A 17,800-nucleotide genomic window follows, 5' to 3' on the forward strand; every position below is an offset into this window, starting at 1 on the left:
TTGTCTGAGGTGGAGGAACTGGGGGAACACCTCTCAGTAGCAGTAGATCAGACAGAGGAATGTTTACAACAACACCAAGACTCTGTGGTGGCTGAAGAGATGGAGGAGAGGGATGTTCCCGCACCTAGTGTTTCTGTGGGGGATGCTGACTCACCCTATGACCTCCAAACGAAAAGGAGGGTGAGACCTGTTTTGCGTCTCAGTTATGATGAACCTGGAAGGCCCACTGACAGACCTGTGACTATTAGTTACCGAGGTATGGTAATTCAGATTTGCTGCGACCCAGACTCCTAAATGTTATGTGAGTTTTTAACTGGCCTACTGAAAATAGGTCTGATGGGGACATTCAGACATTCAGAAGGGGGAGGGTGTAGCCCTGGCTATATAAAAAGGTCAGTTATTTAAATAGTTAATTTGTATTCATGGTTAATTGCAAATGTTTAATGTGTTCAAGAATGTTTACAAATGCCTGTAAGGTATGTGATGTGTGTCAGTTAATGCACAGTTTTTGTATTTTGAGGTTTATGCCATTATTTGTGATATGGTATTGATATGTACTACAATTCCAGTGAACCCTGAAGTAGTCTCAGATAGAGGGGCGGGAGTAAGGGGGGAGCCGGATGCACTCGGCAAGAAGCGAGAGAGAGACGAGAGCTGAACAGTGTGGAGTGAACGCAGAGTTCATAGAAGGGCGACAGAAGTATTTTCGTGTTGACGGATGTTAACTGGAGTGGAAACTGTTGTACCCTACTGTGAGCGGAGTTGTGTGATACTGTGAGGAAGAGACGGACATCTTGCTGGCGTGTCGGAGAGGTCCCCTTTGCTGGTGTGCTGAAGTTATGTGTTCACCTGGGAGCACGCGGAGACGACGACTGAGTGCTGCTGCCGCAGCCTGCTGGTAGCCTTGACTCAGCTTTCCCCGGCTGTCCCCTTAAACTGCCAGGAGGTGTGAGTACTGTGTGCACGTTTTTTTTTTACTGCTTGGTAACAAGTGAAGCGACCATATTGTTTTAGGTCCCAACGCACCCGAGCCACGACCCAGGCCTGCAACGAGGGGTGGGCTAAGACTGTAGTATTTGAGGTGTGTGTGTGTTGGTGAGAGTGCGTGTGGGCCCATAATATTATTCGATTACTTTGTTTATATTGAAGTAGATACCATACTATTGTTCAACAAACTTAATTGATTTTTCTTATTTTTTGTTGCCGTGTTAATTGTTCATTAAAGTGGAGTTAACTTTTAATTGACCTGCTTGTGTGTGATTTCTTTGTCCTATATAGTGTGGTTTTATTGCATATTTTATACCATAAGCACCATAAAGGGAGTATCGATAGGAAAGTAACAACAGGAACCCAGAGCCCCTCTCAATAGAAGTGGGACGGGTGTTACACACATTATTACTTACGAGACGTTTCTTCAGGATCCATCACTCGTTCAGTGCTTGAACACCAACAGGCTGAGTGAAAACATTACGGCCTCACATCGGCTTTACTACAATAATACATATCCAGATGGATATGTTTGCGATCACTACCTATGTTCCCCTCATAACTGGTCCCATTCAATCCATTGCCCTCTTGTCACCCTGGGCTCCTTATTATCTTATCACCCCTCATACATGAGCCAGTGATTACATCAATGGATTATTAAATTCATCCACTTGTGGAAGATCATTTTAGTGGGAACCCCACTCTTCATTTCTGGCTGCCTCAGCCTTCTAAGCCCTTAGGCTTAGGCTGAGCGACCCTCTTTAAGAAGAGAAATGTTGGATGTGCCCATTTGGTTTGAGCTAACAAGTGTGGCGTAAACTCATCCAGCTGCGCAATTCCAATAACAGCTAGCTTAAGGGCTAAGACTAGACGAAATAGAACGTTGGTTACGTATTGTAACCCCAGATTCTATGAGTCTAGTCACAGCCCTTAAGCCAATGGCCCCACTGGTTCTGACAGGACCAAGAGCCATCGGAGGGGAACAGTGGAGTCGCTCCACTTATATACCCATGGGGGTGCCCACCATTGGTGGGCGTACATTTAAGTTCTTCATGATTGGCTGATGCTGAGATATGTAAATATGGACATATGGAGGACAGAACCCTGAGGAATCCCAGAGAACATTAGGACGTTGCTGTTGTTTGCTAGTCCAGACGTCCAGCATCAGTTTTTGCATACGTTGTATGAGATACGGTGTATTTATTTATTTATTTTTTTACTTTTATATGTTTGTTGTATTATTACAAATCATTTGGTGTTTTTTGTCCTCTAATGAGCAGAACAGGTGTTATTTGACTTATCCAATTTCTTCGTGTCAGTCATGAACGAAACAGATCTCAGAGCTCGTTGATGTGACCGATAGGAGCCAGCTCCCTCTTAGAGGAGTCAAATGTTAGTGACGCAGAGTGGCAGACTGTACCCACAGGCCCTGGAGCTGTTAAAAAATGCCAAAATGTGCGTATGTGCGCACATGCACGCCGCGCACACATGTGCAGCGGGCATCTGATTGTCGTAAGACCAGGGGACAGAGAGGAGGAGGTGGTGCAGAGCAGTGCACCTCTGTTGCTGTGAAAGTGGGGATAGGGGTGGCATACACAAAATACCTAGGAGACTATTACATTAACTGATGAGACCTGAAAATATTGGGAGAAAAATCTGTAAAAGAGGAGAAAAGATAACCAAACGGCTACAGAAAGATGAGGCAATGAGTAAAAACCAACTAATGGTTAGGGTCACAGATCATTTTATTCCAATAGTTTACACCTGATGGGGAATAAAACTGATTTAGTTGAATTAATTGAAGTTGTGGTAGGCAGCACAGACGAATTAGCTCTTTTTTCTTTTGCAGCAGACTGCATTGTCTGAGTCAGCCTCTTTTGTGGATTCTGGGGAATTCTGTGTTTGGGTAATTTAACTGGTGTGACTCATCTGAAGTCTCTATGGGGTCTCACCATTTCCCAACAGCCCAGATGGAGATGTTGATGTTGTTTACAGCATATAATCAGCCATTTCCAGCTGTGATTTAAGTCTGGTCACCATTATTTACTGACCTTACAGGAGAATTGGTAAACCAAGTGTTGCTCATTAGTTACCAGCAGAGGTGCGCCGGTCATCCGTCAGAATTTGTAGCTGGGGAGGGGAGGTAGAGAAAGAAAGAGCTGAACAAGCATGGACAGAATAGAAAATCTGTGATAACCTCTACTTTTCATATTTAATTCTGGAGCAACACCAAATCTCTCTTGAGTTACCACTGCTGTTTTTAATGAGGAAATTCAAAAACCACATATGGGTTTAACCTGAGTCATTTTAATGATGTGGTGTGAAATGGCACAATGGTACATCCTGATATAAAACACATACATTACATAGAAAATGCTGTCGCAGTAAGTGCACATGTTTTTCTGAAGCTTTGTGAAAACCAACATCTTCCCTCCCACACTGTGATCCAGGGGTCATCTTGACCCAATGCCTAAACCTCGTCAGCTGGCTCCTCTCAGAGTGGAGGAGCAGTGGTTCTAGTCCTTTCCCAAAGCTCATAACGATAAAGGGCGTGAACGTAGCTCGACTGGTAAATCTGGATCTTCGCTCCTCCTTGAACCATGATCGTGTAAGAGTTTGATAATAACTGCCGAACGCACAAACAGCAGATGTATAACGTTTAGAAAATAAAGCAGAACTATTTGATTTGAGATTAGAGCTATTTTAAAAATGTCAGAAAAAACTATGGACTTTGCTGTGCTCACACTAGATGTTTGCATCTTTTACACAGGGACACTTCCCTGAATGGATGAAAATGTCCTTCAAGAACACGCTGCTAATGCATAAACAATGTGTTGATAAGAGCCAGTTGGTTGAACTGAAATAAAGAAAACTCGAAGAAGAAAACAGAATTTCTTGTACCAAAATGATCCGTGTTTTTCTAGTACCTTATTAAGATCAACAGAAGTTGTTTGTTGTTGCGCTTTCTTTGATTTTGTCCATTTGTTTATCACTGTTAGGTCGAAACGAGCTGATAGCTCGCTACATAAAACTGCGAACGGGGAAGACGCGTACCCGCAAGCAGGTGAGCATCAACATTTGTGAGCAGTCCTGTTATCTGTGACATTAATTTATACATGTATTTCATTTACCTTATGATGCTTTTCTATCCAGGAAGTGACATAACTGACTGGGCCTGTTTAAATTAAAATATCATCCTGTAATTATGTTTGTTTTCATGGGGATAACCCTGACCCCAAAGGTTTCTAGTCACATTCAAGTTTTGGCACGTAAGAGGGTGCGAGAATATCAAGCAAGCATCAAGGTGGGTTCCCACAGAATCCCTTTCCTCTGTAGTCACATTCCTCCTCCTTGTCTTTTCCTTCTTCTCCCATCCTTTCCCTTTCATCCTGTCCTTCCTCAGGTCTCTAGTCACCTGCAGGTCTTGGCCAAAAGAAAGTCTCGTGAGATTCAGTCTAAGCTGAAGGTACACAGGCTAACTGACTGTGATGCGAGCAGCTTTGTTCTGCATGTGGCCAAAATCTGACTGGACACATGTCATTAGATAGAGACATGCTGGACACATTGTTTGGTTTTTTAAGCTTCTTTTGGACATTATGTCAGAGTTTATTTTTCCCCTTTTTTAGTTTAGTGGCGATATCTAGCGATTGGTGTTTGTGAGATTTAGCTGCATGAACATAATGGTTACTAGGTGGTCTTTGATGCTGTCTAGTGAATTTTGTTAATGCTTTACACGTCTTTGTTTACATGCTGTCCATGTAGTACTTTGTTAGCAGTGGTTACAACGAAAGCATGTGTGTGGTGGAACTTTTGATGCATGCTGAACATTTGTATAGTTCAAGAGGTTTGTGACCTTAGACACGATTGTTGCATGAGAATCTTTTACTGAGGAATGTGTTTGGCTTCATTAACGTGCATTTATGAGTGCAGACAAGCAAAAACTCATTCATGTTCTCTGTACTGAGGCAAATAGTGAAGACTTGATACATTTCAAACCCTCTGTTTCTGTACTTAAACAATCTTTTACTTCTTTATATGTTATTTTTATTTCCTTTTCCTTTAACCCTATCCGGTATCACAGTATATTTGTATAACGTTGTTGTTGATACAAATTAAAATTTCATACCAGCTCACTCTGGTGTGATGGCTATGTGTGGGTTAGGGTCAGCGCCTCCTGACAGAACAGAAAGGTAGAGAAGGCTTCAAATGACTCCTAATCATAGATTCAGGTCATCATTTTTGTTAATTTGCAGAAACAAAAAGTCAAAAAGGAGGTCAACCAATATGGATTTTTCAATGGCTCCATTTATTTATATTTCTTTATGGACTGATGTGATTCGAATCGTGTGTGGAACATTTGTTTAATAAGTTTGCACTTTAACAGTTCTTTCATATAATTTCTATGTAAACAGATGAATCACTTTTACCAGAGTTTCAGTTCATCCTTTAACATTAAGTTTGTTACAGACTTTGGTATATCGCTCTGTGTGTATGCTTGTTGATAAAGATCAGCCATAATACCAAATGTCAAAATAACATCAAGCTATAATTGCAGTGTCTGTTTTCATGTGTCATTTTATATTTTTTTGTCTGAGAATCGGCTATTCTCGACACAACTTCACTATAAACATCTGCTGCCTGTGTGGAGTCTCGTCAGCATGGCTCCGATTGTGTTCTTTCAGACAACCAAATGTATGCTGGTACAAGTGTACCAGACCACGCCCAAAGGTAGATTCAGGAAAGACGTCATCAATGCATACTGAGTGTTAACACTGGTATTTAGTCATCCAAAATGTGATCAGATCACTTTGGACAGCTGCTGGTGCTGAACAGGCTCTTAGTGCAAGGGAAGCCTACAGTTCCCTCCCTGTCTATCACAAAAACCTAACTTACTGTAAATGTGTAAAACGTAGGGCAAAGACTCTGTCTATGAAGTTAGGAGTAATCCGTTTCTGAAAGGGCGATCTGAAGTTAGTAGAAAAGCTCTTCAGTTAGGTTTTGGTGTTTTAGGAAAGCTCTTCACTTGGATATCTTTCTTGTCATAACTGTTTAACTTTCTCACCTTATTGATTTTTTTCACTATGAGCTACATCTTTTAGTTTAATTTCAGAAATATTTCTTTTTTGTATTCAACCCCTACCTTTCCAGTGAAGGAAGTACATGAGATGGTGTTTTCCTTTGTTGCCAAACAGTGAATCTGTCCCCACTTACATTTTGAATGTACTAAATTAAGTTTATTACATGTCTTTTTTGCTATAGGCCATGAATTTGGTAAGTTTTGGTTATACAACTCCAGTTCTCTGCTTCAGGCTTTGTGCTGCGCGATTGCCATCACATTACTGCCAGACTTAAATCTCATTGCTTTGTTTGTTATTTATTTTTCTTAGCGGCATTAGTTGAGTGCTGGTGATGGCTAGCTCTTCTAGCTTGTTACACTTCCTGCTTTTGCTTCTTCTCAGGTCTGCTTTGCTGTTTTTCCTTTCTTACCGTACATAGTTACTGCATCATGCTGAAGTTCAGTAAATATCTGCTGGCTTGCTGTGTAAAGTGACATTTTAAAGTTGGCTGAACTTGGACTTATAACCTACATTGGTAACTTATATTGAAGATAAATGCTAGAATGTTTTTGATTATGTATTACTTTGGTTTGTCTTTTTTACATTGTTTTTCAGGATCAGGTATCCAAAGACAAGGCACTCCAGACTGTGGCCAACCTCTCATCAGCTCAGATTGTGTCTGCCAGTGTAATGAAGCCTCAGACTTCCTTCCCTCCACCAGTCAGAGTAAGACATAAACTGTTGGTCCACCTATTTATCAGTAAAAAGACAATCTTATGTTTTAGTAAAGGAAGCCTTGTGTAAAGACCTACATAGTCCACTAGAGGGCATCCAAGCTCTGGGTGCTTTTTATTTCCATTGGATCACACAGTAGTGAAACATATCAGTGATTATTCTCAAAGGATGGTAATGTGAGGACAAAAAGCATGTTTATGATCAGATCAGCCACAGAATCAGGATCATTATTTACTTTCGGTTTAGCAACAGGTAATGTTATTATTTAATCCTCCACATTTCATCTGTGCACAACAGAATCAAAACTAAACAAATGCAAAACCAATGTCCCTGGGAAAATGCTACAGCTCTAGCCATTCATTTTCAAAATAAGGTGTTTATATCTCTGCCAATAATGGTGTCGGCAATATGAAGATATAATTATTTGTATTTGTTTAAAATACAATATATCTAACATACCATAGACACAGCAGTTGATAATCTGTATCAACAGATCCTGCTTTAAGTAGATGGTGATGAACTTATATATTTTTTCTTTTTAAGTCTGAGGATTTACCAACTAATCTGTTTTTTTTATTTTTTTATTTATTTTTTTATTTTGTATTTTTTATTTCTTGGTTTGCTCAGTATTGGCCTGGCCCGGTACCAGGACAACCTGGACATTCTCAGGAGTAGGTATCACTATCAGATTAGGTGCTTTGGTGTTTTGGGACTGCTTCCCATTTTTCCTTTTGTGCTTTTTTTTTATATCAGCATCAAGCCCTTTGCACAGCCTCCATACACCACACTACCAGCCCCTGTTCCACCACCCATCAGTAAGCATAAAAAAATCTAATTCTTGTACATGTGTGTTAATCTTGTGAGGTAATTGTTGTCTCCCTGTTTAAATGTGTGACAGGCTATGAGGCTTTGCCACCCCCCCGGCCTGCAGCCATAGCTGCTCCCGTCTGGCAGGACAGAACCATTTCTTCAGCAAAACTACGCCTACTTGAGTTCTCTGCTTTTATGGAGACCCAAAGAGACCGAGAGATGGTATTTGTGCTTGTTGTTAAAAGTAATCTGTTTTATTCCCCTTGATAACACTTTTCTCTTTTCCTCCTGCAGCACAAACACCTTTTTGTTCACATCGGCCCCTCGAACCCAGTCTACAGTGACCCTGTTTTGGAGTCTATAGATGTAAGGCAGATTTACGACAAGTTCTCAGAAAAGAAAGGCGGCCTGAAAGAGCTGTATGAGAAAGGACCACACAATGCTTTCTTTCTCGTCAAGTTCTGGGTTAGTGAACAAAACCATTATTCCCCTGAGATTTGAGGGGGAAAAAACATGGAAGGATTGGATTATAGGAAGAGGATCTTTGCTCTTTGTTTTAGGCGGACCTGAGCAGCGAAGTTGAGGAGGGCTCTGATGCGTTTTACCTAGTGAGCAGCCAGTACAGTGGAACAGAAAATATCACCATCAGTGTGTCTACGAAGGTCTGCTCTTTTGGCAAACAGGTGGTGGAGAAGGTTGAGGTGAGAGAACGAGCCAATTCTTTTATTAAAGGAAACTTTTTTTGAGAAGTTTTAACCACTGTAAATATGTGTGGCTTTTCACCATGTAGACAGAGTATGCCCATTTAGAAGGAGGAAAGTATGTTTTCCGCATCCATCGCTCACCCATGTGTGAATACATGATCAACTTCATCCACAAGCTAAAGCATCTGCCAGAGAAGTACATGATGAACAGCGTGCTGGAGAACTTCACTATTCTGCAGGTATTTCACAGTTGTTGGAACCTAATGTTGTTGAACACAATGTCTATGGGCAGTGTTCACAACATTATTGTTAAAACTTGTTCATTCAGTGGATTTTAGGCTGTAATCTGACACTGCTGTTTTTACAGTGCTTAGCCGGAGGTTACTGTCACACACACACACACACACACAAATGCATTCAAGTGTTTAGAAAGCTTTTTTTTTTTACTGCAGTTACCTTCTCTGTTGGTAGTTTTGATGCCTGGTGTTATGCTGCCACGATTAGTCGGTTTGTCACAATGATGTCGACAAACAAAATAGTCAACAATAAATGTAATAGTCAATGTCGTTTACTCTATCAAGCTCTGTTTTTCTTCTTCTGAAAGCACCTTCTGCTGCTTTCTATCTTTCTGCTTGAGGCACGTGCAGTAGTGGCCATCCGAGTCACCCGTCGCGTCACCAGAAAAAACAAGACATCATGGCGAGCCGTTGAAGTAGCTCAAAAGTTTGGGAGCATTTTACAAAGATAAAAGAGAAGCATGTACAGTGCAAAATCTGCAAAGTGGAGCTCTTCTTTCACAAGAGGACAACAGTGATGCATGAACACCTTAAAAGGAAGCACATTATGGCAAAGGACAAAGAGGGACGGTCACCTCTGTAGGCAAATTACCACTTGTTAGCTGCTAACATCAACACGAAGTTACTTGTATTTATAGCTGTAGCAACAACAGTAGTGATGGCGATTTTATTGTTTCACGCATTTGCTGAAATGTTGCAAATGCTAATGATTGATTGTGTCCCGTTATGTTGTTTTTGTTTTTCGTCAGGTGGTGTCCAACAGAGAAACCCAGGAGACTCTGCTGTGCATTGCCTTCGTATTTGAAGTGTCCACGAGCGAACATGGAGCGCAGTACCACGTTTATCGACTGGTTAATGACTAGCAGCATGATGTGTGCGTGCACGCAGAGACTCAGAACTCTTCATACAAACTGCTTAAACACGACTTCCTGCAGAACACTCAGACCCCCACCCCCCACTCCTTTGAACACATTCACTTTTTTTTTTTTTTTAATCAGACCAACCGTCACACTGCAGTCGTACCTGTTTCTCATTAGAATCATATCAGTGTTGGTTTTGTTTTTTAAATCAGAAATGTTTTGTAGTGAAAGACATTTCATATCAGAAATGCTCCAAACTATGCTGAAGTTTTCTATTCGGATTTAAGCGTCTTAAACCATTTGATGCACATGGTTCATAGGTAAGACTGGCGTGAGACGAGTTTGAATATAATTTTTCAGATCATTTAATGAGTGTTATTGTAACCTGCCACCGTGGCTATTCTACAGTTTATAGTATTTTTAAAAGGTACATATCCTGTGTTACTAGCCTAGTGAACTAGACCAAATTCTTGCTTTGCAAAGTTTGGTCTAGGCACGCTCCATTGGAACCTCCGCAGCTCCTACCAGGACTCTGGCTAGCCAATCACAGCTCTCTAGAGGGAAGAGCTGTGATTGGTCCATAATGGTGGGCCAATCATAGTGCTCTATCTGCTTAGTGAACAAATCACAGAGCTTTATCCGCTTTGTGGGCCAATCAGGGCACTCTAAATGCCTGGTGGGTGGGATGATGCAACAGAGTGAAACAAGAGTATGTCACATTCATTGTCCAGTGGAATGCGGAGATCATTTGAAAGACAACGGTAGAACCCGCCCCACAACCGAGAGCTGTCAATGGAGCGTGGCTAGACTAAATAATACATTTATTTAGTCTGGCTTGCCAGGCTACTGTGTTACAGCTTTGTGTGAAAATGTGGACTACATTCAATTTTTTTAAATACAATCATAAATTGCAATGGTCTGCCTCTTCTTAAAAATAATGCACTGCATGTAGAGATGTGCATGTTGTATTTATTTTATAACACTATCATGGGGTGAAAAAAGTGCAACATTTTGAGTATTTGTTGTTTAAAAGATTTTTATTGGTGCACTATGTGAAGAGGAGAAAAATCTCAAATGTGCATTAAAATATCGGCTCATACTTGTTTTTAAACAAATTCAAATTTATGTCATAGTTTTTAGAGACGTTCTTCAATACTGTTTGTATTGTGACTGCTTGAGCTTTCTGGAGTATTTCTACCTCCACATGAGTTGAGATAAGGATGTGCTTTGATTCTTAAAGCGGAGAAGCACTGATGTATAGGACACTACATTAGTAATGGTACTGTTGTTTATAAACCAAACTGAGATTAGTAGACATTTTGTAAGGGTTTTTTGTATTTTCATATCAAGAAAAGTAAACACTAAACAGTGGATATTTTGGTTGTTAAATATGGTACAAATTACATCATGTCACCCACAATGCATTGGGGCACATTTTTGCCTGATGACACTACCACATTATCCAACTGATATGTTTCTGTTTTGTATTATTTCTTGTGTTTACTGGTGCACATGGCTACCAACTTGTCCTTTTTTTTTATCTTATTTGACTCCAACACACCCTCTGCTTAAGGGGTTTGCCTTTAAACTCAAGGAGGAACATCATATCTTTAGACTTGCTTCTGTTTGAAACAAAGCTGTCATTTAATCCTTATGGTGGGGTCCTTCAGAAGTGTTACATTATATCATTATTGTAATTATCTGTGTACTCTGACTTTGCCTCAATTGTTTCAGTCAAATCTACGTGGAAAATAACATTTTGTGCCTTTATGTTTTGCCAATAACATCACACAGTGACTGAGAGGATGTCATTCTTAATAAATTGATAAAAAGTAAATATTTTCTGGTTTCACTTTAATTAAATTCCGAACTTTTAATCTATGTGGTTGATCACCATTGTCATGATTTTAATGGCAAAGAGACCTCAGACACATATATTTTATGTTTTCAAATATGGTTTTTAGAAAAGTCCAGTTGTTACCTGCTAAACCTTCAAGAAAGTGAAATGTGTATCTCACCACTCTCAAATGCGTTTTATTTACATGGCGCAGATTTGCTATTAAAGTTCTTTTGTCTATAGCCATTTTTGTCCAAAATGGATTATGCTAAACTAAACGCAATCAATCTCATACACCTTATTCCCTCCAAACTTGATTTTAAATGCCTCTGACATTGCAGTTACCATCTTTCCTGCTAGGTGGTGCTGTCACCCCAAGTGTGTGTTTTAAGTACAATCCAGGTTAGATAATTGAGATTGTTTACCAGAAGCTAAACAGCTCCAGGTATTTCCTTGCATTCCTGCAATGCTATTAGTGTGAACTTATCTTAGACTTATTTTTAAAAAAACAGCAAACCTGTTCAAGAACGGTTTTAAATGTCATACCTGAACTATTTAAGGGAGTTTTTCACATTCAAAGTTCTGCAAGAAATACAAGAAAGGTTAGTCTTCTCTCAAGCTGTTAAGATGTGAGATAAACTTATTTATCTCGTATAACTGCTGGCAACCTTCCAAAGTATTTGTCATGGTTTGTGTGATTGGTGTACATATATGGCTTTATCTGTGTGTGTTTTCATTTTTTACAATACACCGTTGATAGTGACATTTGATTTTTTTTATTGGCGGGGGGAGGGGTTGTGTTTTCAATATATAAATTAACAATAGGAAACAGACCGTTGGCTACTGTTGATTAAAACTTATTGTGACAGTCTATAAAACAACCAGTACAAATAATTCAGTGACCGCAAAATCTTTTTTAACTTCTATTGACATATTTTATTCAGTGTTTTATGCCAAGCCCAGCTGCAAATCGTAAAATAAAAATAAAAACTAACTGGTCATGACACAGTTGATACAATCAGGCAACTTTCAATTAACTTTATGTGTCAGACATTTAGTAAAGAAAAATGACCAGATCTGGTTTGTGGACAAAATGAGATTTCAATTTAGCTTGTGATCTAGTCCAAAGCTCCTAACTAATCAAACAAGATGTTTAAATAATTAATTTATGTTGTCAAATTAGAAATGGCTGGGGCAGCATTGGCAACAAGTCTTTTGTTAACCGAGACCCATTCCTGCTCTTAAAGCCTGTAATATGGTCCAAATAGTTTAGAAAGGGCAACTTTTATGAATTTTGTGTCAATCTCAATAAGTCAGACCAACGTAGATGTTATCAAACTATGAAGAATTTCAGGAAAATGTCTCTTGAGTCTTTCAAGGGTTTACATTTTCACCACAGACATTTCGAAAAAAGCAGTCATCCAACCCCACACCTAGAGTTTTGTAGAACAGTCACATGTCCTGGATGGTCCTTATGTGTCCAGTTTGTGGAACAATGTAACACACATTTCCACAGAGTCCCAGTTGCATTCAAGGCCAGAGAAGAAGTCTAGGTAACATTCTCTCCATCCTCAAGTTTTTGTTGTGTTGCAGATCCTAAATTATGGACTCTGTTATCGAAATGACCAAATATCTATTTATGCATTTTCTGACACACTGCACCAAGAATGTATTGCCTTGGCTGTGTTCAAGGCAGGCAGAAGGTGTGGTGGGAAAATGCAACCAGAAGACTCTTTGCCAAAACAGTCCGGCACAAATCAAATTCTTAACTCATTACTTCCTTCTCAGTCGTATTCCCTTTCATCTTGTTCCAACCATTTTTCATGCTCCTGATTGTTTTTTTTTTCTTCTTTCCTCCCAGGTTGATTACAGTCTTTCTTGAGCAATTCAGACATTAAGATATGATCCATGCAGCAGACCTCTAAATGACCTTTTGAAGGGAGTTTAAACTTTAACGAGTAAGACTATGTGGCATATTCAAATGGTTGCTGCATTAGTGTCCAGTTATATGCCACTTTTCATGCCGATGCTCATTAAAATTTATTTAAGCAATATTTAGTAATGTAAAGTAAAATGCTGTGTGATTTCTGAATAGGATTGCAGAGAGCTGATATCATTTTCCTCTATTCCTTTACTGCTACATTCAAGTGAAGATTTAGAGAAATCGCCTTTGAATGCAATTCCAGATTGTGTATTCCAATTAAAGATTTAATTGTTTGTTTGACAAAAGGTAGGGTTAATAATGGACAAAAAGCATCCATCAAGTCTGTGTGGTGGGGTTGGTTTTGTAAAATAAATAGAATAGCACGCACACATACATACATACATATGTATATATAGGTCAGAGGGGGATTGACATCCCCTGCATATTTGAAGATTGTGTACGGATAATGTTGAACGAGGCAGCAACTGACTTGAAAGATAAGATCGCAACTTGAATGAGCACCAGGCAACTCCGACGCCAACTACAACAGCTGAGTGTGCCATCAGAAATCTTTGAAGATGTGGATGCAACATTGACAGTAATTCCTACAACCACCTTCACTGAAACCAATGAGCTGATATACACTTCAGCAGCAGTGATCCTTGACATGTTTGGCTATAAGAATAAGAGCAACCATGAAAAACAATACCCACCATGGAAAAGAAGGTTGGAGGCCAAAATCAAGGCAGCACGTAGAGAAGTGAACCAACTGTCAGCTCCAGAAAGGTACAATGGGAAAAGCAGTACCTAAGAGCTATAGCAGGGGTGGGCAATCCTGGTCCTCGAGGGCCACTATCCAGTAGGTTTTAGTTGTTTACCTGCCCCAACACACCTGATTCCTGGATGAATCACCTGTTCAGCAGCTCATCAGGCTCTGCAGCAGCCTGTTAATTACTAGTAGATTCAAACCAGGTGTGTTTAAGCAGAGAAACAAGTAAAACCTGCTGGACAGCGGCCCTTGAGGACTGGGATTGCCCACCCCTGAGCTATAGCCAGATACCCATATGTGAAGTACTGGAAACTGCCATGACTGCCAGATGAATAAACCGGTTCTTCTCAATCCAGCCAGCCAAAGTGGCAGGGTATTAACAGCAGGGCAGACCCACCAGTGCTGGAGACTCAACAGTACTGGAAGGGCAAATGGGAAAATAAAGCATCACACAACAGGGATGCAAAGTAACTAGCCCCTCTAAGAGAAAATGACAGCAACCTCCCTGAGCAGAACCCAGAATCCATCACTGTGGCAGACAAATAAGAAAGAGTCACACGTATAAAATAAATAACTTGACAGCACCGGGGCCTAACATGATCCATGCCTACTGGCTGAAGAGGCTCACTGCACTTCATAAGCGCCTGGAAGTGCAAAGGAGCTGCCAGCTGCTTAAGAATAAGACTCACTCTGAATAAGCACAGCACAGAATGGCATCGGCAAAGATACCAGAGGAGCCAAACACCAGCTGCTGATAGACTGAAAAGTTGCCCAGGACTGCAAAGTCCAACACATCAACCTGTGCACGGTCTGGATTAATTACAGGATGACTCAACACCACACTCATGGATCATTGAATGCTTGGAGCTGTACAGCATAAGCAGGGCTTTGACAGCCTTCATGTTAAACTCAATGGGGCTGTGAAAAATCACCGTTGAGACCAATTGCATGCCAATTGCACAAGTATCCATGAAATGTGGCATATAACAAAGGAGACGCCCTGTCCCAACTGCTATTCTGCATCAATCTGAACCCCCTCTGCCAAATAATCAACAAGACTGGCTATTGATACTTACTCAAGAATGGAACCGCAATCAGCCACCTCCTCTGCAAGAATGGCATAAAGCTGAGCACTAAGAGCAAGCGAGACATCAACTCACTGAGCCACACCACCAGGATCTACAGCACTGATATCAGAATGTCAATCAGACTTGAAACGTGTGGTCGGATGGTGGCTAAGAAAGGGAAAGTAGTCCACATAGAAGTGGTCTTACTCCCAGAAGGAACAATAGCAGACATTGAGGACAGCTTCAAGTACCTTTGTATCCCAGAAATCCAGAAAAGGAAATTGCTTAGTCAATCACCTGACCTGAATGGCATTACATTAATCTCCGAGAACAAAATATGGAACATTGGTGTAATCTTTGACCAGGACATGGCATTCAAATCCCAGGTTAAACAGGTTTGTAGGATTTCCTTTTTCCACCTTCGGAATATTGCTAAGATTAGAAGCATCCTTTCCAGGAGTGATGCTGAAAAACTAGTTCATGCATTTATTACATCAAGACTGGATTACTGTAATTCATTACTCTCAGGAAGTCCACAGAATGTAGTTAAAAGTCTTCAGCTTGTCCAAAATGCTGCAGCTAGAGTTCTGATGAGAATTAAAAAGAGAGATCATATCTCTCCTGTCTTAGCTTCCCTACATTGGCTACCTGTTAAATTCAGAATAGATTTTAAGATCCTTCTTCTCACATATAAAGCTCTTAATAATCAAGCTCCATCATACATCAATGATCTGATTGTTCCATGCGTTCCTAACCGAGCACTTCGCTCTCAGACAGCAGGTCTACTGGTGGTTCCCAGAATATCTAAAATTAGGATGGGAGGCAGATCTTTTAGTTATCAGGCTCCTCTCCTATGGAACCAGCTCCCAGCTTTACTCCGTGAGGCAGACACCTTGTCTACTTTTAAGACTAGGCTTAAAACATGTTTATTTGATAGGGCCTATGGTTAAAATCTGATGTTAGCCTAAATCTGGACAAGTGGGGGAGTAGAAGGAGGTGGAGTGTACAGTCGGTAAAGACGGCTCTCCCTTGCCCTGCCTCCAACATGCTTCCATCTAAATAGGATAGATTATCCAGAGTTTTCTCTGTAGTTATGCTGCTATAGGCTTAGACTGCTGGAGGATACACTGACCTCTTTTCACACTCTACTGCTTTCTTCTACAACCTGCTCTTTAACTGTATTATTTTCTGCAACTTCAGCTGTTAACTTTACTTTTTCTCTAAGTGTTTTTCTCCCCAGAAGAAGCTACAATGATGTTCTGCTGAGCTGTGGTGGCCTCATGGAGGGGGCCATCGTCGAGCACACTGCTGCTAACCACTTAAACATTCTCCCTCTCCTGATAATAACGTTTTGCTTTCCTTGACTTTGAACGTGCTACTGCTAGTTTACCCATTTAATTAGAGAACCACTAGGATAAATACAATAAAGTTTATCTCACCAAATAGAATATTTACTAAGAAATCACAATATAACTATAGACACATTACTTTGTCGTGTGTGTGTGTGTGTGTGTGTGTGTGTGTGTGTGTGTGTGTGTGTGTGTGTGTGTGTGTGTGTGTGTGTGTGTGCGTGCGTGCGTGCGTGTGTGCGTGCGTGCGTGCGTGCGTGTGTGTGTGTGTGTGCCTGCTCTGTCTTCTCGATCCCCAGTGAGTCGTGGAGGATGGCTGCTTATACTGAGCCAGGATTCTCTGGAGGTTTCTTCCTGTTAAAAGGGAGTTTTCCTCTCCACTGTCGCTTTATGCTTGCTTAATATGAGGATTGCTGTAAAGTCACTGACACTAGTCAGTGACTTGATGCAATTTGCTGGGTTCCTTATATAGGAAAAATTATTTCTGATTGGCCTAATGAACTGTCCTGAATTGGAATGTTTATTATGTGAAGTGCCTTGAGACGACTCTTGTCGTGATTTGGCGCTATATAAATAAAATTGAATTGAATTGAATCGAATCCCACAAGCAAATGGCAACCTTGATAAAGCTGCAAGGAAATAAGCCACAGCCAAATACCTACAGAGAGTAAGGCAATTCCTAAAAAGCTCAATGGCAAGAACAAGATCTGGGCAAATAACAGCTACTCTCTGCCAGTAATCAGATATCCGGCTGGAATAATAAGCTGGCCAAACGAAGAAATACTGACCACAGATGTCAAGACACGGAAACTCCTAACTATGCATGGAGGGTTCCATCCCAAATGTCTCAGACAATGGCGAGTCGAGGAGGAGATGCTGGAAATACCATCATGTGAGGACAAGCCCCTACATGGGATGTACCACCGACAGATAATTGAAGTGGCGGATATCAAGAAATCCTACCAATGACTAGAAAGAGTTGGTATGAAGGACAGCACAGAGGCACTCATTATGGCTGCACAGGAACAGGCCCTGAACACCAGAGCAATGGAGGTCAAGATGTACCACACCAGACAAGATCCAAGTTGTAAGCTATGCAAAGAAGCCCCTGAGACAATCCACTACATGTGTTTAAGATGCTGGCAGGGAAAGCATAGATTGAACGCTACAACCAAGTAGCTGGCATAGTGTACAGAAAGCCCCAAGGTCAAAGTGGGCAACACCCCCTAAGATGGTTGAGAATGAGCAAGTCAAGCTCCTGTGGGACTTCCAGATCCAGACTGACAAAATGGTGATGGCAAACAAACCGGACATCATGTTGGTAGACAAACAACAGAGGACAGCTGTTGCAGTTGATGTGGCAATACCAAGTGTTGGCAACATCAGGCAAAAGGAACATGAGAAA

The 17,800-nt window shown here is 40.7% G+C and overlaps 1 protein-coding gene across 3 annotated transcripts in view; it reads left to right on the forward strand.

Moving 5' to 3' along the window:
- tead3a (TEA domain family member 3 a) overlaps nucleotides 1-11,286 on the forward strand; it is a 30,141-nt gene extending 18,855 nt beyond the window's left edge. The window contains exons 3-13 of one of the 3 annotated variants that reach the window (XM_054745952.2): nucleotides 3,987-4,051; nucleotides 4,229-4,291; nucleotides 4,391-4,453; nucleotides 6,660-6,770; nucleotides 7,407-7,450; nucleotides 7,533-7,594; nucleotides 7,678-7,811; nucleotides 7,884-8,054; nucleotides 8,150-8,290; nucleotides 8,380-8,532; nucleotides 9,339-11,286. In XM_054745952.2, coding sequence (XP_054601927.2) covers nucleotides 3,987-4,051; nucleotides 4,229-4,291; nucleotides 4,391-4,453; nucleotides 6,660-6,770; nucleotides 7,407-7,450; nucleotides 7,533-7,594; nucleotides 7,678-7,811; nucleotides 7,884-8,054; nucleotides 8,150-8,290; nucleotides 8,380-8,532; nucleotides 9,339-9,452 — 1,121 coding nt within the window. In that variant the 3' untranslated portion in view covers nucleotides 9,453-11,286. The remainder of the gene's footprint in view (nucleotides 1-3,986; nucleotides 4,052-4,228; nucleotides 4,292-4,390; nucleotides 4,454-6,659; nucleotides 6,771-7,406; nucleotides 7,451-7,532; nucleotides 7,595-7,677; nucleotides 7,812-7,883; nucleotides 8,055-8,149; nucleotides 8,291-8,379; nucleotides 8,533-9,338) is intronic. The other 2 variants (XM_054745955.2, XM_054745956.2) reach the window with 2 other exon arrangements.
- Nucleotides 11,287-17,800: the final 6,514 nt, after the last annotated feature.

Source organism: Nothobranchius furzeri, chromosome 15, assembly GCF_043380555.1.
Source record: "Nothobranchius furzeri strain GRZ-AD chromosome 15, NfurGRZ-RIMD1, whole genome shotgun sequence".
Lineage (NCBI taxonomy): Eukaryota > Metazoa > Chordata > Actinopteri > Cyprinodontiformes > Nothobranchiidae > Nothobranchius > Nothobranchius furzeri.